This window comes from Micrasema longulum, unplaced genomic scaffold, assembly GCF_059751315.1.
Source record: "Micrasema longulum isolate JH-2025_06_02 unplaced genomic scaffold, ASM5975131v1 h1tg000072l, whole genome shotgun sequence".
Lineage (NCBI taxonomy): Eukaryota > Metazoa > Arthropoda > Insecta > Trichoptera > Brachycentridae > Micrasema > Micrasema longulum.
In genome coordinates, this window is record NW_028277279.1 from 66,563 (window position 1) to 88,776 (window position 22,214).

Consider the following 22,214-nt stretch of genomic DNA (forward strand, 5'->3'; position numbering starts at 1 on the left):
GAATGATCAAATGCAACAAACTGCAATTGATCATTATCCGGCCGGTTAAACAAGCTTTGGTGAATTTTAGTGGAAATGTAGGCCAAGGGGAACAACTAACGAAATCATTATAGAACGAAGACAACCATGAAAATACTTTCAGTTGGAATGAAAATTTTGTATAAATTCAATCAAGAAAGAGTAAATCTTAATAGTAATCTTCAATTTTTTTGAGTTTGCACAAATGTAGGATGGATTATAGTGACTGAGCGATGTTTTGGTTACGATCAATAAAACGACTTGGGTCACGTTTTCGGTTTTAGCCAAAAATTGGACGAAACTTCGGCTCAGCTAAAATCTGCGGTTTTCTATTTTTTACGGAAGTATTCTCAATACACATTAATTACTATTCATGTACGAGTATATACAAAAAGCACAATTAGAGATATTGGATTGTTGTCCATTTAAATAACTAGGTATTACATTCCCATAGTCTAATATAGAAAGCTTAGTAATATATTCTGCTCACTTAGAAACATCTTGGATACGAGTATTAGCACTCACTAAACTGTGTATTTTGTTCCTTTCCAGTCAGTAGTAACCTATGGTATAGTGGGCTGGGGAGGTTTTATTTATTTATTTATTTACACCTTTTATCAAAATACAACTTTACGTTCACTTTGCCCTGCTAACAAGGGTACATACCCCGTTCCATGCTAGGCAATTACATTATAATATATGATAATAGTTAACAAATTAATAGAGAGCACAAACAAATAAAATATAAACATATTCATTTACACATTTTGATACATATACAATATAAACATACACAAATACACATATATATACACACATATATACACACACACATACATACACCCATGCGCATACACATACATACATTCATAAAAACAAAGTCAATTTTTTTATGCGAAACTTCATGGTTGCCATCTATAAATATATTTTTTTAAATTATTCCTTTTTTTATATTTTATTTTCTACATCCAGTAAGAATCTCCAATCCGTGGCATGCATCAACTTTTCTGACTCCCTACGACCAATGTCATGAAAGAGCGAGGTTAACACCTTCCGCAACTTGACAACACTCCCGTCTTTCCACGATTCTGGCAAAAGGTTATGGACCTTTTTGCCTACGTAATAGTGTTGTCTCGATGCCAGAACAGTGTTGACCCCTTCACTTAGTACCAGATCCCTATTAGAGTATCTTGTATTATGATTGTGGTTGACGCTTGGGTAAATGTCTCTATTTATGTGTGTAACCACTACCGTTCTCAATATATATTGTTGAATAATATTAAGTACTCTGAATTCTTTGAAGAGCAAATCACTTAGATAACGAAATGTTTTTTTTTTTTAAATCACTCAGATTAAAGATTTTTGTGCAATTGCTACAGGTTCAAGGGCGGTTTTTGTGCAAGCTCCCCAACCAATTAGACTTAGGTTGCACTGCGTCTATCGTGAACTCCCTAATAAATGTACAAAAATTAATACTTAGAGTGATGCTTTGATATCCCCCCACTTTCCCATTTGAGACATTGTTAGAATTCATAAAGGTATTGGACATTATACTTTTTTTTTAAAGAGTCGTTGACACATTTCTGGTAACATAAAAACGACATCACACAGATAATAAAACACTGCAAAGTACGACTATTCGCAGATGATACCCTTATATATATAGCGGGAGAAAACTATGAAGACTCAATTAATAAATTGAATGAAGATCTACAGAACATATCGTCATGGCTAAAGATAAATAAATTGAAATTAAATGTTAGTAAAACAAAATATATGGAAATAGGTAATAAAGCACATGGCATAACAATGAATGTAAATATTGATGGTAAAATTATTGAAAGGGTTGATGAAATGAAATACTTAGGAATTATTCTTGACTCCAGATTAAATTTAACATCTCACTTTGAATATATACATAAGAAAATTTCAAAAAAGATTTTATTCCTAGGAAGAATTCGAAAAAAAATAAATAAAAAGAGTGCAGAACTTATATACAAAACAATAATTGCCCCTCATTGGAACTATTGCTCTACTATATTATATTTAGCTAACGAGGGAGACATAAACAAGTTTGAAATACTACAAAATAGAGCAATGAGAATTATACTGAAAAAAAGCAAATATATAAGTGTTGAAAAAATGAGAAAACAATTAAACTGGATAGGAATAAAGAAAAGACTATTGTATAATGTATTTGTATTTATATATAAAGTGTTTAATAATTTCATGCCAAAGTATTTTATAAGTGAAATTATATTAAATAGAAATGTACATAAATATAGGACAAGAAATAAAAATAGGATAAGACTATCACTTAAGAAAAAAACAAAATCACAAAATAGCTTAATGTATAAAGGGTTAAAACTGTATGATGAGATGCCTGAAAGTATGAAGAATGAAAGAAAACTTACGGATTTAAAAAAAAAATGTTATGTTTATTGTAATAATGTAGTTATGTAAGAAATATTTAATAAGTATTTGTTATAATTGTAAATATATTAGTTAATATACAATGTAATATTAACTAACTTAAGTAAATAAATAAAATAAAATAAAATAAACAAGAACCTACAAGAGCAGATCCTAGCAGAATGCTCGTACGAGGTTTTTCTGTAATTTGAATTATTTAATTCCAACAACATGCACGACGTTTGCTCATAGGAATGTCTCTTTTGTGGCCCCAAGAGTATTCAATTTCCTGGATAAAAATATTAAGCTCTCCAAAATGAAGGTCATTTTCAGTAAGAGTGTACAAGTCAGGATTTTTTTAAAGGAAAGATACCATTGTAGGAGACTGCTGCGAGATATTGCATATATTTACTCGTATATACTATTAGGTTACGCCCGAAAACAATTTTCCAATTTTTTACACTTTTTCTTTTACTAGGTGGTTAATTCAACAATGTTTTGAGTATGTCCAAATGCTTGCAGACTGGCTGGATTTCTTCCTAGGGAGTTGTTTACAACCAAATTCCAATACATCAGCACTACACTTTTTTGGTAAACTAAACGATTTAGTTTGAATAGTTAAGGCGTGGAAATTTCAATCAAATTTTGCACATTTTTGAAAAAGGCAGCAAATTAATTTTAACTGATATGATTTAACTGTAATGAAACAAACTGGTCCAAGAAGAAGTAAAAAAATTGAAAAATTGTTTTCAGGCGTTGCCTAGTATGTGAAATAATTCAGTCAGATGAATCTCTTCACAACAATAAAGGTTTCAGCTCCTAAACTTCACTAAAATCAACAAATGGAAGAATTGAAGAAATATGGATGTTCAAATATAGTGAACGTTACACAGTGTGTAAAGTGGCCACTTAAAGCAGCCAATGACAGGTCATAAGCCTTGTAAATGCCTAGACTTACAAATTCCCTTATTAAGGGTATTCTCCATCCCTGTTGTAATTTGTTAGTTTATTTACCATTTTAAACTAATTGAATTAATTTTCGAAAATCTTTGTAACCAGGAATAGTTTATTCACCATTTTAGAAAGATTAAATTAATCATTTTAGAATATTGTAATCAAAGATACATAATGCAGTACTTTTAAATGGATTCTGGAGTCAGTTTAAGACCCCAATTAGATAGAAATAGCTGTATAAATTTCATGTAAAATATTTTAACTCTAATGTATTTCTGTACTTTATGTGATAAACTTCGAGCCTAGGTGGTGGCGACAGATTTTGTGAATGAAGGATCGCAGGATTGACTATGTTTTTTTCAGACAAACGCTTCCAACCGTTAAATAAAATTTTATTTATCAAACCACGAGCTTATCGTTTCAATATGTATAGCATAACAACGAATCAAAAAACACTTAAAATAAACTAATTTAATTTTACTCTTCAAATTTATGCATTTTATTTAATTACTTATTTAACACTTATTGTAATGAGTTGTAAGGTTTTATAATAAAAACTTTTATTTTTGATGATTTGGTGCTCATAAATACAACCAAAGCAAGATAAATAAAAATCAAACCAAATATCTACAAAAAAATGCAAATTAAAAATACTTGTTAAAATTAAGATTCAAAATACGAAAATAAATTGAAAAATAATGAAAAGAAAGGGATAAAAAGGAGAAAATGTAGGTATCTAACAAAGATAAGAATATTGAGTTTTTTCAATAAAAGTTATACAAAAATAAAAAATCGCTATAAAAACAGTCTTGTCTTATAACAATAATATTGCTATTAAGAAATGGATGGTAGAGGTGGGTTGCGCACCAATCGATGAGTGGATCAAGCCAAATAGGTAAAATGTGTGTGCTGTTTATGAAATTTGTTCTATTAGTCTATATAAATTGGTTATGTTTTTTATGATTATTTTTGTTTTTTATTCTTTATTATGTTAATGATAATTAGTTTAATTATATTAATTACTGTTTTTTTATTGTTATTGTTATGTTAACTTTGTTAAATAGATAATCTTAGGCATGTTTCACATTTTGTAAAATGTTTTCCTCGGCACGGGACACCCCAGTGAGGGAACATTATTCTGAATAAAAAAGAATACACACAATGTTAAAGTATAAATAAATAAATAAAGAGATAAATATACTACGAATATTGAAATTTTAGTTTATTTTTTCATAGTTCACTAGCGCCGGACCTGAATTCCATAAACGACTTCACATCGTGTATACATACATAATGTTATATACAAAACAAGTTTGCAGAACATAATTTTTAGGACTCCTTCGAGCGAAGTTGATTTTTTTATCCAGTGTGCCTAAAAATAACAATTCTTTATATCAAATAATGAAATCAAATAGTTTTTAATGCATGCAGTATACAAATGGAAGTTTAAACATACCGTGATTAACTAATTTTAAACAAAATCTATTCTAAGTGTCACATTTTTTTAAATATTTTGTGTGATAAGTTATTAAAAATATTGCTTACCGGTAAGTTTTGCACGTTCCAACTCATATTACAATAATTGCATGTGCATTTTTTGTTTGTGGTAATATGCGATTGATTTGAATTTAAATACGAAAAAAATATTTTTTAATCCTTTTCCGAACCTCATGGTGCATATGGTACTGCATTCGTACTTCAATCGCTGGTTATCTTGTTTTTTTTTGTTACATTCATGTACCTTCATGTACCTTCAGGTAACAAAAAAAATATATTATGTCGATAATGTCGGGAATCGAACCAGAGACCTCTTGCATGGCAGGCAAACGCGCTGACCACTGCACCACGAGGCGGACGAATTTTAAAAAACGTTTTAAATGCATTTTTAAACAAACGCTTGTGCACTAAAAAAATCCTGACAAACACAAATACAAAAATTATGATTATTATGTAGTGTTCGTAATATTAAAATGCCGTATATTATAACCTTATGCATATTACGCCACCGACTAATAGAGTTACCCATATGGACAAAAAAACCTTTGATTTGACGAAGTTAGCTACAGTTTACAGCAGTACAACGGACCATATGTACTCGGGTCGAGAATTGCAAGCACAGAAACCGTCCGTTACCCAAACCAAAAATTTTGAACGCTCTTGTTCTATGCAATAGAGCCATAGGGGTTCTTTTTGGCGGGGGTGAATTATTACTCTAAAATTATAAAGCACAATCCCGGGAGTCACATCGAGCGAAATATTAAGGAAAGTGGATTTTGCGATTGTGTGATTTCCAAAACACGAGAACTTTTGAACTTAATGAGATGATTTCAAAGTATAAAAACCTTTCAAAGTAAAATAATGATTATTTTGATAACAATTTTAAATATGAACAGCGTATTTGGGACTACTGGTGTTTTTTGCATTATTTATTTATTTATTGACGGACATATCCAGTCCATTCCAACAATGGTAAACACATTTTCTTATATTAAATACAGGTACGAATGAAATAAAATACTACTGAATCAAATTAAAGCTAGGATGAAAAAAAAAATATTACCGCAACACAAAATCTGGTATATCTTAGTGATTTTTTAAATCTGTGAATACTTTCACCAAAAAAGTCCAGATCTTGTCTCGAGTTTGCAATGCGACAATCGGCACATATGTGCGTGCAGGCTATATTTTGTGCTGTGCTGATCAAGGAACAGCACATTGTTTTGTAACTGGCAGATAGGAACATTGAACACCACTTGTTTTAGTAACGATGGTACATTAATTAAGCCATTCAGTAAATTAAACATAAATATGGAGTCAATGTTATTTCTACGTTTTTGTGGACTTTAGATTTTGAACATTGACTCCATGTCTCCGTAGGTGTAGCCTTCCCTCTCAAGGCCAATCATCCATGCTACGTTTCTTAGCAGAAGATGCTGCAATGATTCGATATGATTTATCCGGCCTACATAGAAGGGAGACCCGATTACGGAGGCATATTCTAAAAGAGGACGAACAAGTGCGCAATAGAGTGCTTTAACTATGTTGTAATTAAAACTATGTAGATTTCAGATTTATTTTTTCAGACCCGGTACAGATAATAGTATAATTACATATATTGAGTTTTTCTACTAATATTTCTCGGTATTTTTCTATAAATTACAAAAATAAGGTTTTAATTCCATTTTTATCTATAATTTTTACCAGTGACCAGGTTTTTTGTGACTTACATCGTCAATTAAAATTTGTACATAACTTAACATAACATAATTCAAATTTGTACATAACTTTACATAACATAATTCAAATTTGTACATAACTAAAAAAAATGTTCAGTCTCCCACCAGTCTAACGATGTCTGTCCATAGTAAAAATTATTTTAAAAAGTTTAATAAAACTATACGTATTTTTATTGTTAAAATTTATTTTTATTTTTATTGTATTTTTAAATTTAATTTTATAATACGCGCAAGGGGCATTTTTAATTATTATAGTAATAAGTAATATTAGTAAGTATAAACATAGTTTAATAAAATCAAAAGTAAAACGTTGCGTAATAAAAAATGAGAAAAATATGGATACAATAACATTAATAATTAGGTTTAAAAATATGTATTAAAAAAACTATGAAATACAGTAGGAGTATTAAGAAAATACAGAAAAAATGGTGTAAACAAATTCACATTCAATTATAATGTCTAAGATACACAAAATAAAAATATTTGAAAAAATAATTTCAGAATGAGTGCAAGACTATAATAATACGCATAAAAAACAGAGAAAAAATTGCAGGAAAAAAAATTTTCATAGCAAAGTTAATAAGTATTTTTTATACAGTAATTTACTGATATAATTTTTAATAAGTAATTTATTTTTTCATTGTGTATGTCGTTCACTCTACCGAGACTGATGTGACGATTCGGATCGAATTGCAGTATTCACCTTATTGGGTTGATGCAATAAGGTTGGGTCAATGCAATATTACGATAACTTATTCGGATAAACCATTTTGTGTTTTGTATATTATGTAATAATGTAAAGACTAAAAAAAAATTTTTTTTCTGTATTATAAAACTTTTTTTGGCGTGTGTACGTGTGGATGACGAATACATAGTTCATAACCATAATCTTGGATGAGTGCCTTCAACTCGATAGCTAATCTTAGGTGTAAAATCCCGAAAAAAGGAAATCAAGGCGAGAAAACTAGAATGGCGCTTGGCTCGTTCGCCTACCATGCTTCTGGCCTCGGAAAGGTTAACGTTAAAAAATGATTCAAAATCTGGTATCATACTGCTACATTTAATTGTCTTAGGACTGGCACTTGACGCATGAGTCTGATCACCTTAATTTCATGTAAACGCAGCTTTTGGTAAACCAATGCAAAGTCCTTTGCGTCATCAGTTGCGGATAAGAGTTTGATTACCATGATGATGATAATAATGTGTTATATATCGATTATCATACAATCTATGTATTATTTGTATCTGTCAATATCACAGTTATTTATTGGGTAATAGTTATGTTTTACGTTGTTTATTTATGTTATAGATTGCCTTATCATGGATTGGTTGACCTCGATCCTTCCAACAGCTCCTCAGCTATCGTTCCTTCTTCTGAAAGCCGCCGTGGTCCTCCTGGTAACATGGACCGCCCGAGTTCTGTGGAACCGCCGAAAGTTCTACGCTTTGAGCTTTAGGCTTCCGGGCCCATTTGCTTTACCACTTCTTGGAAACTCGTATCAACTTGGCTGCTTCAGTGCACAGCAACGTAAGACTGGATCCAGAAGGGCCAATGTCAGATTTTATATATTTCTAAGCACCATTTTGTAAAAGGCCGATGTCATTGGAAAACTTACATATTTAACAATTTTATGGACACATGCATGTATTGAAATGTTTTTTTATTAATATTTGTTATTACAGACGTCAAATAGTTCATTGTCACTCGACAAAATGGCAATATAATTATTCTCCTGTAACATAACGGTTCACGACATTGGCCCTTTTATAATAATACCAAATACAATTTTTGCTCACTGTGACGGCGGCGCTACGCAAATTGTGTAAAAGTTACAATTTTTCCGGGATAAGTTACGTGCCATGAATAAAATAAATATGAAATTGAGTTGACAGATAAAATGTTACAGAAAAAGCAGTAAACAGTCATCGCCAAAACCCAGCTTCATCAGGGTCTGATGAAAAGGTCTAGTGGAAAGATTCGGAAGACGCGGAAGTGATTATATGTTAAAAAAATACGAAAAATCCACAAATGTCAACCGCCGATAGCAAAAGCAAGCTTTTAACCAATTTTGTAATAGATAAAAACGTAATTTTATTATTAAAACGCCATACTTCAAATCATTCTAGCTGCTTGCATTTTAAAGTTAGAATGGTTTTAAGTATATATGTATTATACCACCGGATATCCTGTATGATGGAATATCTCATGACGCAAGCCGTGGACGGGCGGGGAGTTTTGAGTAATAATTAAGTACCACATCTAGATATAGCCAAATATGTTCTAACACATGTGCAAAAAATCAGCTGGTTATGAAACTTTTGATGTTTAACGCTATTTTTGGTATAATATTCCTGGATATATATAGTTTGTAAGTCTATTAAAAATTATTTTTTTAATTCCACTGAACTACCTCATTTATGATGATTATTGAAGCCTTGGGCATGCGAGTAATTTAAAAAATTGAAACACTTTTTAAAAAATCCAATTTTATTTTTTTGGCTTTGTATTGGAATTGGAATCCCGTATTATCTTAAATTCTCTTAAAAATATTTTTTTGAGTAAACGATTCAATATTTCTATAATATGTTTAATTACAGATTACCGACGAGCATGCCTATAAACTTCATACAAATAAATAAATGAACATTATTACTTAAGTCAATCGCTGCTTCAGCTTTAAGTTTTTATTTTAAAAACTAGTCAGTAATTATTTTTTCGATTTTGATTTTAATATAATACATTTAAACAAATAGGTATAGCCAAATCTTTTTTTTATTATTGCACATCATTTTATAATTATTTATGGACTGAAATAATACTTTACTAGTATATTATTCTGAGTATATTATTCAATCCACGAATTAATTTATAATAATTTTAAAGTCATTCGAAGTATTTTCAATATTTTTCCTTGTATAGTAACAAAAAGTCGAGTAGTTTTATTTTGTAATAATGCATTATCTGGTTATATTGTTAAACTGGTTTGCCGAAATAACATTTTGATGAAGCTTTAATTATCAATGATGATTCCAAGGTTTTTTCGATCTTCTTTTTTCAATATTTACTTAAATTTTTTCATGTTTATATTATTTAACTTCTTGTACATCGGCGGGCTTATTGACTAATGGTAATTACTTTAATCCAACCAATAAAATGAAAGCTGCTTTTTATATAAATTTATTTTAGAAACGCATGCGGAAAAAAATAAATTAAAAATATACATAAATAGAACTAGCAATATATGTATACGGGGTGTCCAGTGACAGATATTAAATTGAAAAAAAATGTAGCTAAATAAGTAAACATTGTATTGAAATATTTCTTGATTTAATTTTAATGCCATTAATAGTGATTTTATTTTTTTATTTTTTAAAATTCTAAATGCCTAGCTTTAAGGTGCAAGCACTTTTTCAATCATCAGCAATGTTAACGTGTGTATAGATGTATTTTATAATTATTTTTTTACAATAATTTAATTTAAATTTAAATGATTTAAATTGTTAATTTTGGTTAAATATGTATTTTATTAGTGTTTACATGTAATTGGTTCAAAATAAATGGATTATTATGAATTATTATGAAAATAAAACTTTGTTATTAGTTAACATATTACAACAGAGATGAAGAACATTTAAGAGAAGGTAATATAGAAGTCAAGGCATCTACAGGGCTCATGACCTGTAAATGGCTGGTTTAAGTGCTATTAGTGTTACACAATCGTGTCTTAATAGTGTCATTTATTATTTTAATATTTCTGTATATAATGTATTAAAATAATCCAGGGTCTACAGTATTCTATAGTTAAGCGAATTGTACCTGCAGAGATTTACGAACAAAGAAGTAATAATGATCTCCTATACTGAACAATCAAAACTCTGCCTGTTCGAGGACTACTGTGGCTTTGCATCATTTTGGAACAATTTCATAGTAATACATTCAAGTTTCCTCTCAAACATAACCATAATACACGCTTCACGTCTAATGATGGCTTGGTAGTACCAAAAGTATGTAATAAATATGGAAATAGAACTCTCAAATATTTAGTACCTAGAATTTTTAATTTATTACCAAAAGAACTTAAATTTAACTCACATTGTAACAAGAGCAAAATAAGAGAGTGGCTACTCGATAAAGAGTTAATATATGAATAGTAGCTTAGGTGTAAATATTTTATTTTTTCATATATTTTCTTGTATTTAAAAAATAAATTTCACATATTATTATTTGTATAAACATGTTTATTCTGATCTTTCCGGCTGTTAATTTTTATATGTTATTCATTGTTTTTATAAATGTAAATAATATTATTAAGTCAGTATAAATATAATCTTCACCAACAAGCTACAAAAAGTGGCTTGGTGGGATTTTAGTTTTAGTAAAAATATAACAAGTGAAATTTTTTTAAATTGTAAAAATGTATAATTATGCTATTAAATCAAATAAATTAAAAATTAAATTGTTTTTCATGGTTTATAAACCAAATAAATAGCAAGGTTTATAAACCAAATAAATGCTGACTGTATATATTATCATGTGATATCACATATGCCATATCACATACATATCAACATATGTTGTCAAATAATAATTTTGCCAAAATATTTTTTTGTTTTATTTGAAATTTTTCGTTTTACAGAAATGATTTTTTTACTGATGGACATGAAAAAACTTTACGGGGATATATTTAGAATTTGGCTCGGACCTGAGTTCGCTGTGGTCATTTCAGAACCGGAAGATTTTCAGGTTTGCATTTTCATATATAATACGAGCTGAACCCGGCAATGCTTTGCTATTGCTAGATTTGAGTACATACTCATATATAGATTAAATCAACTCAATTGAATGTTTGATATCAATTATTGTATTTAGTCCAAATTTATAATAAAGAAAATATGTACGTTTACATTATTATTTTTGTGTTTTGGTTTCCATAACGTCTGTTTAGTTCATTTTTGTCAAACATACCATTTTTACAGGAGTTTAGAGAAAGTCTTAATTTATAAAATTCGAAGGAAAAAAATATTTTTGAAACGTTGTTTATGGGGTTTTTTTTAGCGAATTTCGTTTTTAGTTTTGGTAATTATTTGTAGAGCTATCACCATATAACCTTTCCAATTTCCCATAGTGTGACCAGGGTGTAAAAATATAAATATATTAGAATTTGTTTTCAATAAATTTTGATTTGAACATTGGCACCAGGATAATAAAGAAACAATGAAATATATGTCAGATTTCAAGTCTGAGAGATGTGTTTAATATACGTAGACGGTGTAAGCAGAGATTCAGGGCAAGGGAACATAAATTCAAACAAAATATTTCTATTTATACGTGTTTATATATATATGTAAACATAATAAAAGATGAAAATGTACCAAACACATTATATAGAAAATTTAGGGAAAATATAAAAAGTATTTTTTTTTTAAGTTAAGTTTATCAGCAAATGTGGTGAAAATAAAACGTGATAAAAATAATGCAGTATAAAATAGTAAGAAAATGTCACGTAAAAAAAAAATATACGAAGTAAATGTAGCAAAAATATTATATATCAAAGTAAGAAATAATAAAGTAAAAAAATGTATTTATTTATTTTTGACTTTAGTTTTAGACATGGTCACTGTATTTTTCTTGAAACAAACAGAGTAAAAAACGTACTGACAAGTATATTTTGAATTTTGAACCATTTGGAACGTATCCAATCAAACGCCATGATTTTTACCACACATTTAGATACCTGCATATTACACAAATGACTTGTTTAAGTGTTAGTTTTGGAAACGTTCAGTGAGTACTACCTATTTCGTAAATAAATTAACTTTTCAGCTCTATTTCTGCGGATTAGTATTTTGGTCTGTTGGACAAAAACGAACTGAAGCAACGGTAAATTGTGACGACATCCAATTTCGATAAATAGGCATTTTTTGAACATTGTTTTGCTGTCGCTGTCTTACAAATACCTCCCCGATACTGTACAGAATATTTATTTTTTTCAGAGCGTTTTGATGAACAAGGCCACTTCATGGAGAGGGAGTAAATATGAAATTATCAAGGAAGGAATGGGGGATGGATTAGTTACACTTTCTGGTAAATTCTCCATCATGTTCATAAGTATCTATATTTACTTTTTCACAATTGTCAATACCCACTAGGCATATAAATATTTTTTTTAAAAACCATTTGTATTGCGTATCACATGTAAAACATCGGTAAAAAAATATTTTAATGAAGCAAATATTAAAAATAAAACTGATTTGTTATGTTAAATAAAATATCAGATCATCGTCTTACTTTCCTCAAAATCAAGTTTTTCGCTACTTTTTCGATACATTTTTTATTTGATACTGGAAATTCGGAATTATGAGTTGTATCTTGGGTCACATAACCAAGTATCGCACGCAACTACACTGGCTCAGTATCAGGCATAGAAGAAACATTAACATTCTATCACTTCTTCACAATATTTTAAATTTTCCCACTTTGCTTCTTCTTCGTTCTATCTCTTCGTTCTAGTAACGAGAGAACCCTTTTAATACCCTGTCATCGCTCTAATTTTCTTGCCTCCTCTTTCACAGTAGTAGCCGCTCGATTGTGGAATAATCTACCCACTAATGTTAGAGACGCCCCTTCTTTATTTACATTTAAGTCAAGATTGACGGCCTCTGTGGTGTAGTGGTCAAGACGCTTGACTCACGCACGAAAGGTTCCGGGTTCGATTCCCGGTGAGAACACAAAAATTAAAATGTATTTTTTCTCAAGCCTGTGTGCTCTGTGATGTAATTCACCACTGTAATTAGGCCTCCTGGCCTGTTGTGGTGCAAAAAAAAATGTAAAAAAATTGAAATGTCACTATCTAAATATTTAAATTTTTCCTTTATCCTTCTTCTTTCCTTCCCATCCCCTCTTCTCTCTTTATAGAATAGTGTTATTTTTTAAAAATATATTTAGTTTTTTTAATCTTTGCTTTTAATTTTTGTATAAAATTGTAAGATTCAATGTGTCCATGTATTTATAATTTTCTCATACTAAACGGTTTGGGTAGGTAGGAAGAAATTGGCTTAAGCAATATGCCCGCCCTTATATATTGTGTATGTATATATAGTGTCAAATAAATATCAAATATGGTGTCTTACAGGAATCGAATCTTAGTCCACTCCTCTTTGGATCCATGTATCAATGATCTATTTGATTGATCTAGGTGACAAATGGAAGCAACATAGAAACATCATCAACCCTTCATTCTCACTAAGGGCAACTAGAGGCTATCAACCAATCCACGATAAGCACGCTAGACTTCTGGTTAAGAATGTAGCGGAGAAGTGTAACGCAGGGTATATCAATATGACGATTCCGTCACAAAGATTTGCAGCGGATGACGTATGCGGTAAGAATCGTATTTATTTCTTAAATATCTATTTTTTTTACAGAAAGTGTAAACTCCCACAAAATAAATACAATAGAAGCTCGCTAGACGGTATCCGTTATGCAGAATGATCGCTTGGTAAAATGCTGTCCCCTTTAAATGTTAAAAAAGAATTGTATGTATCACTTACTGACTTTTCTGCATCCACTAGTTTCGAGATGTACTCGTCACTTCGTTAGGACACTAATTACTTTAACTGCGCAAGCTCGTGTAATCCAGTAGTTATAATTTCGGCCGCTATCGGCACAATGGCTCGCTATACGGAATGAAGTTTCAAACCAATTATGTATTATGTGAATTTACTAACCTGAAAAATGCAAACATTATGACGCATTTGTCCCCAATAATAATGTAACATATAACATTACTTTCGACGTCAAAAAATATGGTAAGCTGCAAATAATCGATTATTAGAAAAATTCGCCCATGCATACAGTCCACTCGCTAAAGGTATACCTCGTCCACTTCTCAACAAACACTGTTTAACCAAAGTTTTTACCAAGGATTTACGGACCGAAACATCCCGGTACGTGACAACCGCTAAGCGAATAATTTTTTTTATTCGTTTTGATCTTTGTGCAAATTACTCGTCACGAGAGATGCGCTGAGCATCGGGTTTACCGTGCGACTGAAGAGTCAGACTACAATTGAACGTAGTTGTGAAAAAAACGGCCAATCCACAATTTAGAAAAAATATATTTTGGTGTTATCAAGTTCAGGAAAATCAATTCTATGCTCTGCTTAAAACAGCCAGACCGCTTTCATACAAAACAACTGTTATAATCACCTTCTGAAAATTCCACGATGTAAGCTGTCATGAAAATTAAGGTTGCTTCATACGTTCTGAATTCGTATGAGGTTTCATTAAATATTAGATCTAGCCGTTTTCTTAAAATGTATATTTAAGGTTGTGTAGTCAGATAGCCAGATAGCCAGATATAAAAAAATCACTAAAATTCCTTTTAAACACATTTTTAAAAAAAGTTTTAAAAAGATCTGAGGAATTAATTTATTTTATTTTATTCATACAAATACATACATAACACAAAAAAATAAATAACGTATCTTCAATTCTATGAAGCTAAGGGCCCTGTGTTGAGTTGTGATACAACATAATAGAAAGTGGAAGCACGTACATAATTGAATAATAGCAAAAATAATATTATTACATAATCATACATATATTTTAAAGGGCTGGAATTTTTAACCCAGAAGCATTTTTCGTAAGATAGTTAACTTTTTTAAATAAATAAAAGTAAGTTTGAACTCATCAAACTATTGATTATGACTAACTCATTTTTTTAAGTCAAAATATTCCCCACAAATGGCTGAGAGTGAGTTATTATTGGTTGTTGTACTATTTTGCCCATGCATTCATAGGCAAAATTCATTAATTTTTAAAATCCAGTAAAATACGGTATGTATTTTTTGTTTTTTTCAGAAAATTTATTTGATTGGGAGCCAAGATTTTATGAAGGCGATAAAGATCATTATCTCTATATGAGTCCTTGGTAATTATAACTTTCAGTAGCTTATAAATTCAACTTAAATTATTTAAAAAATTAGATTGGAAATAATATTGATGTTTTTTTGGAGATTCCTCGATAAAACTCTATTGATAAAAATATCGATAAAATAGCTCGGTTATGTTTGACTACTTTATTTGACCACGAGCCTTTTCGCCTTAGCAGGCATTTTCAGGACTGGTTAATCGTTTACAATATTTTTAACTTATATTAAAAAAAAAGGTTAAAAAAATAATTTAATTAAAGTATTAAAAAAATTAAGCATAATTACATAGCAATGAAATACATATTAATAGTAAACAAAAAATCCCACAAATGCATGGCCTGTTCGTGGGTATATAAGAAAATGTTAATGATAAAAACAATAGGTTAATATTTTATTTTAGGGACAGACAAAAAAATATAATGCTACAAATTACAAAGGCCAAATAAAATAAATAAACTTAATCAAGGAATTTTATTAATATTTTTATCAAAGTCGATAATTTTATTTGATTTTATAAAAAAATGTGTATTGCATTGGAATTGTTGTTGCTTTAAAGAATTGTAGTTATTTTTTCAACATTCCATAGTCCGATCTGTAAAGATTATTTTTCTAATCAACTTAAATGTTCTCAAAATTTTCCTTATTTAATTACTGACATCTTAAAATTTTATCTGATTTTATGGTTTTAATACAAAAAACGAGTTGGATTTTTTACCAGTCATATATCGTCGTTAGGTTTTGGAAGCTGATTGTGTGCATTCGTTTGACTAAAAACGTTTTTTACGCCAAAAAATTTTTTTTTTACTGCTTATTAAATAATAAAGTATCCATTTTTATAAACGCACTAATTTTCCTAAAGTACTTACTAAAGTATTAAATAAATAAAAAAGTTCCGAGACTCTATTAAAGTCTGGAATGTTTTTCGCTTCTTCAGAACATTTTGAAGAAAAATGCATAGCCGATTTCCAAGGCATAACGACGATATTATGTATACTCGTATATTTCTAGATCAGAAATAATTTTTGCCATGATTTATATTTTAGGTCTGCAAAATTGGCGCATGAAAGAATGTGCAAATTGTGGTTAATGTTTGATTTAACTTACTACTTAACAAAAAGTGGTCAATTCTTCAAAAAAGATTCAATCGCATATCACTCATTCTTTGACGAAATAATCAGAGCAAAGGCACGAAGCGCTCTCGACTCAAATACGAATATTAACAACGTCAACACAAGCACGATTCAAAATGACAGTAAGTCAATTTTTCATAAGATATCAGTGATGCAAAAATAATAATCAAATTAAGACAAAATAAGCATTCATGTGGTTATTTCTTCAAGTATATTTTTTGATATCATATATTTATCCGCCTCATAGTGTAAGAGGTCTCGACTTCCATTCCGGACAAAGCTTTTTTGTAACTGAATTGTGCATATTTTGTATTGTAATAAAACCATGTTCTTTGTAGTTTTTGAGGAACCATCGGAAGAATTTTCTGACGTAGAAAAACTAAAAGACGGAAATAATTCCGTGCTTATGGCCTTGGTAAATGCTTGTTCTTCGGGATATTGTAATGTGCATGAAATCAGCGACGAATTCAATAATATCTACGGTCCTGTGAGTAAAACTGTTTTTATGAAAAATAAATTACCAAAGTTGTGAATTAAACCTATCATAATTTGAAAATTACTGAAGTTTTAATTTTCGGTTCAAACGTATAGCACAATAAATTAAGTTGGACTCATTAACTCAAAAACTATTCTGCTTATAAAGTATATTTTTCTAAGGCATATATCTATTCATCAGATCTATTAATCTATTCATCTTCCATATCTACTTATATTTCTCCAAAGCTGAGATCTATTCATCTACTATATTTTGTTTACATAGTCTTTTTCAATGAAGCTTAGATCTTTTCATCTTCTTTATTCTGCTTGTATGTTCTATTTCTGTGAAGCTCAAATCTATTTATTAGATGTATTTATCTATTTATAACCTATATTATGCTTATGTAGAATGTTTCTCTTAAGCTCAGAATGAAGAGTACTAGGCTTAGTAGAATAATCCAAACATATACTCGTATGATTGGTTAAAAATACTAACTTTTTTTTTTAAACAGGGAGCAGACACTATTGCAACCATGGTCAGTACTCTAGTCTTGTTACTAGGAATGCATAAAAGATGTCAAGATCTTCTGTGGGAGGAGATAAGAACCAAGTCTGGCGGAGACCTGGATGGTGACGTAACAGTGGACCACCTGACCAGATATCCTTACCTGGATTGTTGCTATAAGGAAGTTTTAAGAATGTTCCCCACTGGTCCGGTCCAGATGAGAGATTTAAGAACTGATTTATACCTGAAAAGTTGTAAGTCGGCTACCTACTAATGAACATCGTTTTATTTTGTGTGATCTTTTGCATTAAAATGTTGTCAGTTTAACAAAAGTTAACGAAAACCGGTGTTGTATTTTATTATGTTTCAATATATCATGAAAGGGGATGATCCAACATCCCTCTTTTCTATCAAATAACAACAAAGCTGTTTAGTCTCTCGAAAACGAAGAGAAATCTTGAAAACAAAGAATAAGAAGGTTTAGTGATTTAAAAAAAAAAAATAATGGACCATGATTTTTTAAATTTTGTATTTCTAAAATAACTCCGCGTGTGACATCAGAGGTTCTCTTCTGCTTATTCTCAATCACTTCTGCCTATTGGTTCATTAACATCATTGGTTGATCAATATTTTTCAAATATTTATTTTAACGATAAAATACCATACATAATGGTATTGTTGTTCGCGCAAAGCCGAGGCTTGTCTGTGGGTTACATTACATTTATTATTTATCTTTTTATAAAGTGTAGGTACATGGCTTAATTAATAACTATGAACATATTTATGTGCGCACTTCAGATTCAATTGTTCTTTTAAATAAGTTTTGATAATTTAAAAATGTATTATAGTTTTTTTCTTATCGGTTTTTACTGGATATTAAGTTAAACAGTTTTGGTACTTCACTCCCCATTGTCTCCATGGAAGTTTTTCAGCTGCTGTGCCGATACTTTTTGGGTCACGATCTGGTGGGTTACTTTGAATTTAAAACTGCAGCCGAGGAAATGATCTGTCATTATCTTATACTGACACTATTCGTTAATAGGCTAAACGTTAATATAGTCAAATAACACTTTATCATTGACTTTTGCTTCAATCTTTATTTTTACAGGTTCGATGGTTTTTTAAATTTGTACTTGTACGTTCAAGACCCTGTCGGTATAAGTCTTGAAACTTAGGCCCTATATTCTAAATACATATTGAATTATTGGCTCAACTAGCCCCAACTCTTGACGTCGTTCAAAGTAGTTCGTTTTCAACAAATTGTTACAATTTTTTTTGTTCGTACATTTTCAAGCAACTTTTCAGAAAAATTTAATGCTCCAATTTAAAATTCATTTTTAAGTCTATGAAATACTGTACAGTAAATTTTTTTGCTCATTATTAGTAGCGAAAAAAATATTTTTTAATTTGTAATTTTGAATTCCCGCAAAACGGTCATTGCATTGGCCACGCCCTTAATACGTCACAATTCATGTTAATTTTTAATTTTGTTCCTGACCATGAAATTTTTTTAGAACACCGTCACGAATTTTGATGTCACAACTATCAATGACAAACATGTAGCGTTTTTTAAGTGACATATTTAAAAAAAAAATATTTTTAAAAATTATGGATGAATACATTTCTCCACAATATCCATCATATTGATTTTAAAAATACGATAAATCATTATAAATCTATATAATATGTTTAGCGGGATTCGTAGTATGTAATATTTCCCTATTGCAATGCACTGCATAGTGACGTGACCAAATCGAGGAATAATTATACTCTAATTCATTCCGTATCAATAAACCCCCTTCCATACTAAATAATTAATGTTTTTAGGCAATATTACGTTGCCTGCTGGTACTTGCTTATTCCTGAGTAATTACCTTCTGCACAATAACCCGAAATACTGGAAGGATCCAGAAGTCTTCATGCCAGAGAGGTTCTTCCCAGAAGAAGTTGCCAAAAGACCAGCTTTTTCATTCCTTCCGTACAGCGCGGGACAGAGAAATTGCATTGGTAATTTTAATATATGCACTTTTTTCCAAATACTTTGAATCAATATAATATGTTGGTTTACGGAAACGTTATTAATAATAGGATGACATTTTATATTTTTCGTAAACCAATATATGCAGTAATGCATAATATTTCTAATCATCCTGTCTCATAAACACTTCGCGTTTTATACGGTTCATCGATTGTTTAATGTTTCACCATCAAAATAAAACCATCACAAAAAACTTAACAATACATAATAAAACAAATTACTTTGCACAATGGCGATATAATTAAGCTTATAGATTCTATTTTATTTTTCTTTAATCATATCAAATGATAAAATTGTAATTTTTGTACAGTATTCAGGGAGACACCAGCGAGAGAGTGACAGAAAAACTGTATTTAAATACCTATTCATCAAACCGCTCTTCAAACGCATATTCTTTTTAAATCGGGCTGCTGTCTTGTGGCTAAGGTCTTGGACTCACGGATCAAAGGTCCGTGGTTCGAATCCCACTCTACCCCAACTTGATTCCCATTTTCTTAATGTGAGTTATTTACAACTCGTTAAAAATGGCCCTTAAAATCAAACATTTGGGTAAATTAATGAGAACGCAAATATTTTCCTTAAAAAAAAGTATTATTTATGTAGTACAATTAACTAAAAGAATGCCGATGATACTAATGCACAAATTTCGTCGTTTTCAGGTCAAACGTACGGCGCTGATGCAGTAAAGACTGCTATGATTCACCTGGCGAGGAAGTTTGAGTTCTTCTCCGACCTGACGATGGATGAACTTCCGAGGAATGCAGATATTTCCCTGAGAAGTGCCGTGGGCTGCAGGGTCAAGGTCACCAGACGGATAACAGAGGCTTAAATTTTAAAATTCATTAACAGAAAAACAATACAGTTAGCAATAATAAATAATGTATCGATATACCTATTAAACGTAGACTATTTCCTTGTAATAAATTATACGTAAAGAGTAACTCCTTAGTTTTAGAAAATTATATTTATTTCAGTGCCTGAAATATGTTTACTTGAATAGGGAATTGTTTGGTAATAATTTAAATCGTATTTGTAATAGATCTGATAGTGTACTGTCAGTTCTAGGATGCAAAACTAAGTTCGCACGGAGGCACTTCTTGCATGTTGGTCCAAGATCCTTCAATCTTCTAACCAAGGAACTACAAAACATTAAATCACTGGTACAGTTTAGAGTAGGTTTGAGGTCTTGGATTAGCATGGAAGGAGCAGATAGACAGATAGATTGTATTGCAAATGAATCAATGTTAATTTGGTTTTCCTTTCCTTTCCTTTTATTTTTCTTTTCTTTTCATGGTCATGTCACACCATATATATGCGCTATAAACCTTTTAATAATTAAAAAATGAATGGCCCACGCTCAGACGCTGTAGTCTTTGTGGGCATTTTTTTTTCAATTCATGTTTTAGCTTAATTTTAAGATGTATGTGTCTAAAGTGTATTTTTGTAATTTTATTTTATTTTAAGTAATTAATAATATTTGGAAAAATAAAAAATTTTTTTTTTTTCAAAAATGCCTAAGGCCTTGTAGTTCCATCATAGGGACAAGTTTAAAATCAGGAGCAATATTTTCTCAAGTGAAAAAAGTAAAATGTATATTTTTTTTTACTATTGAGCTCTTCTGATTTTTAACTATTACTTATGATCGAATAATCAACCAGTTTTTTTAATACGGTTCTACACTACCATTAAAAGTGGAATTATTTATGAAGCCATCTTTATCTATTTAAACGGTCTAATAAAGTTTCTAGATTAAAAATGGCGATGATTTTAATAAGAAAACATACCATCATTAATGAAAGCAAAACATAGATACATATTTAAATAAGAAGAAGACCAATAGCAAATTATAACAGAGATGGATAACATTTTAGAGAAGGGAATATGTAAGTCTAGGCATTTACAGAACTTATGACCTGTCGTTGGCTGGTTTAAGTGGCGACTTTACACGCTGTGTAACATTCACCATATTCAACAATGTTTTGAGTTTATCCAAATTTTTGCAGACAAGGACTGGATTCAACTCCCTGGGGAGCTGTTTATATTAACATTCTACAACAGAGATGAAGAACATTTAAGAGAAGGTAATATAGAAGTCTAGGCATCTACAGGGCTTATGACCTGTCAATGGCTGGTTTAAGTGGCCACTTTACACACTGTGTAACATTCACCATTCTGCCTATATTTGAACATCTATATTCCTTCAACATCTATGTTCTTCATCTCTGTTGTAAAATGTTAATATAAACAGTTCCCCAGGGAGTTGAATCCAGTCCTTGTCTACAAAAATTTGCACAAACTCAAAATATTGTTGATAAATTACCTGGTCCATGAAGAAGTATAGAAATTGAAAAAATAACATTTTCAGGCGTTGCCTAGTATGTAGGTGAAATAATTCAATTAGATGAATCTCACCCGCATAAATAAAGGTTTCAGCTCTTTAACTTCACAAACATCAACAGATGAAAGAACTGAAGGAATATAGATGTTCAAATATAGGCAGAATGGTGAATG

The 22,214-nt window shown here is 30.3% G+C and overlaps 1 protein-coding gene across 1 annotated transcript; it reads left to right on the top strand.

Moving 5' to 3' along the window:
- The first annotated feature begins 4,798 nt into the window (after positions 1–4,798).
- Positions 4,799–20,919, top strand: LOC148284968 (cytochrome P450 4c3-like). Its single transcript, XM_088231932.1, has 11 exons — positions 4,799–4,931; positions 7,930–8,148; positions 11,258–11,364; positions 12,615–12,705; positions 13,817–14,002; positions 15,483–15,552; positions 16,597–16,805; positions 17,022–17,170; positions 17,673–17,919; positions 19,493–19,672; positions 20,363–20,919. Exons 2-11 carry the CDS (start codon positions 7,941–7,943, stop codon positions 20,530–20,532), a joined length of 1,617 nt encoding a protein of 538 aa, XP_088088058.1. The 5' UTR covers positions 4,799–4,931; positions 7,930–7,940; the 3' UTR covers positions 20,533–20,919.
- Positions 20,920–22,214: the final 1,295 nt, after the last annotated feature.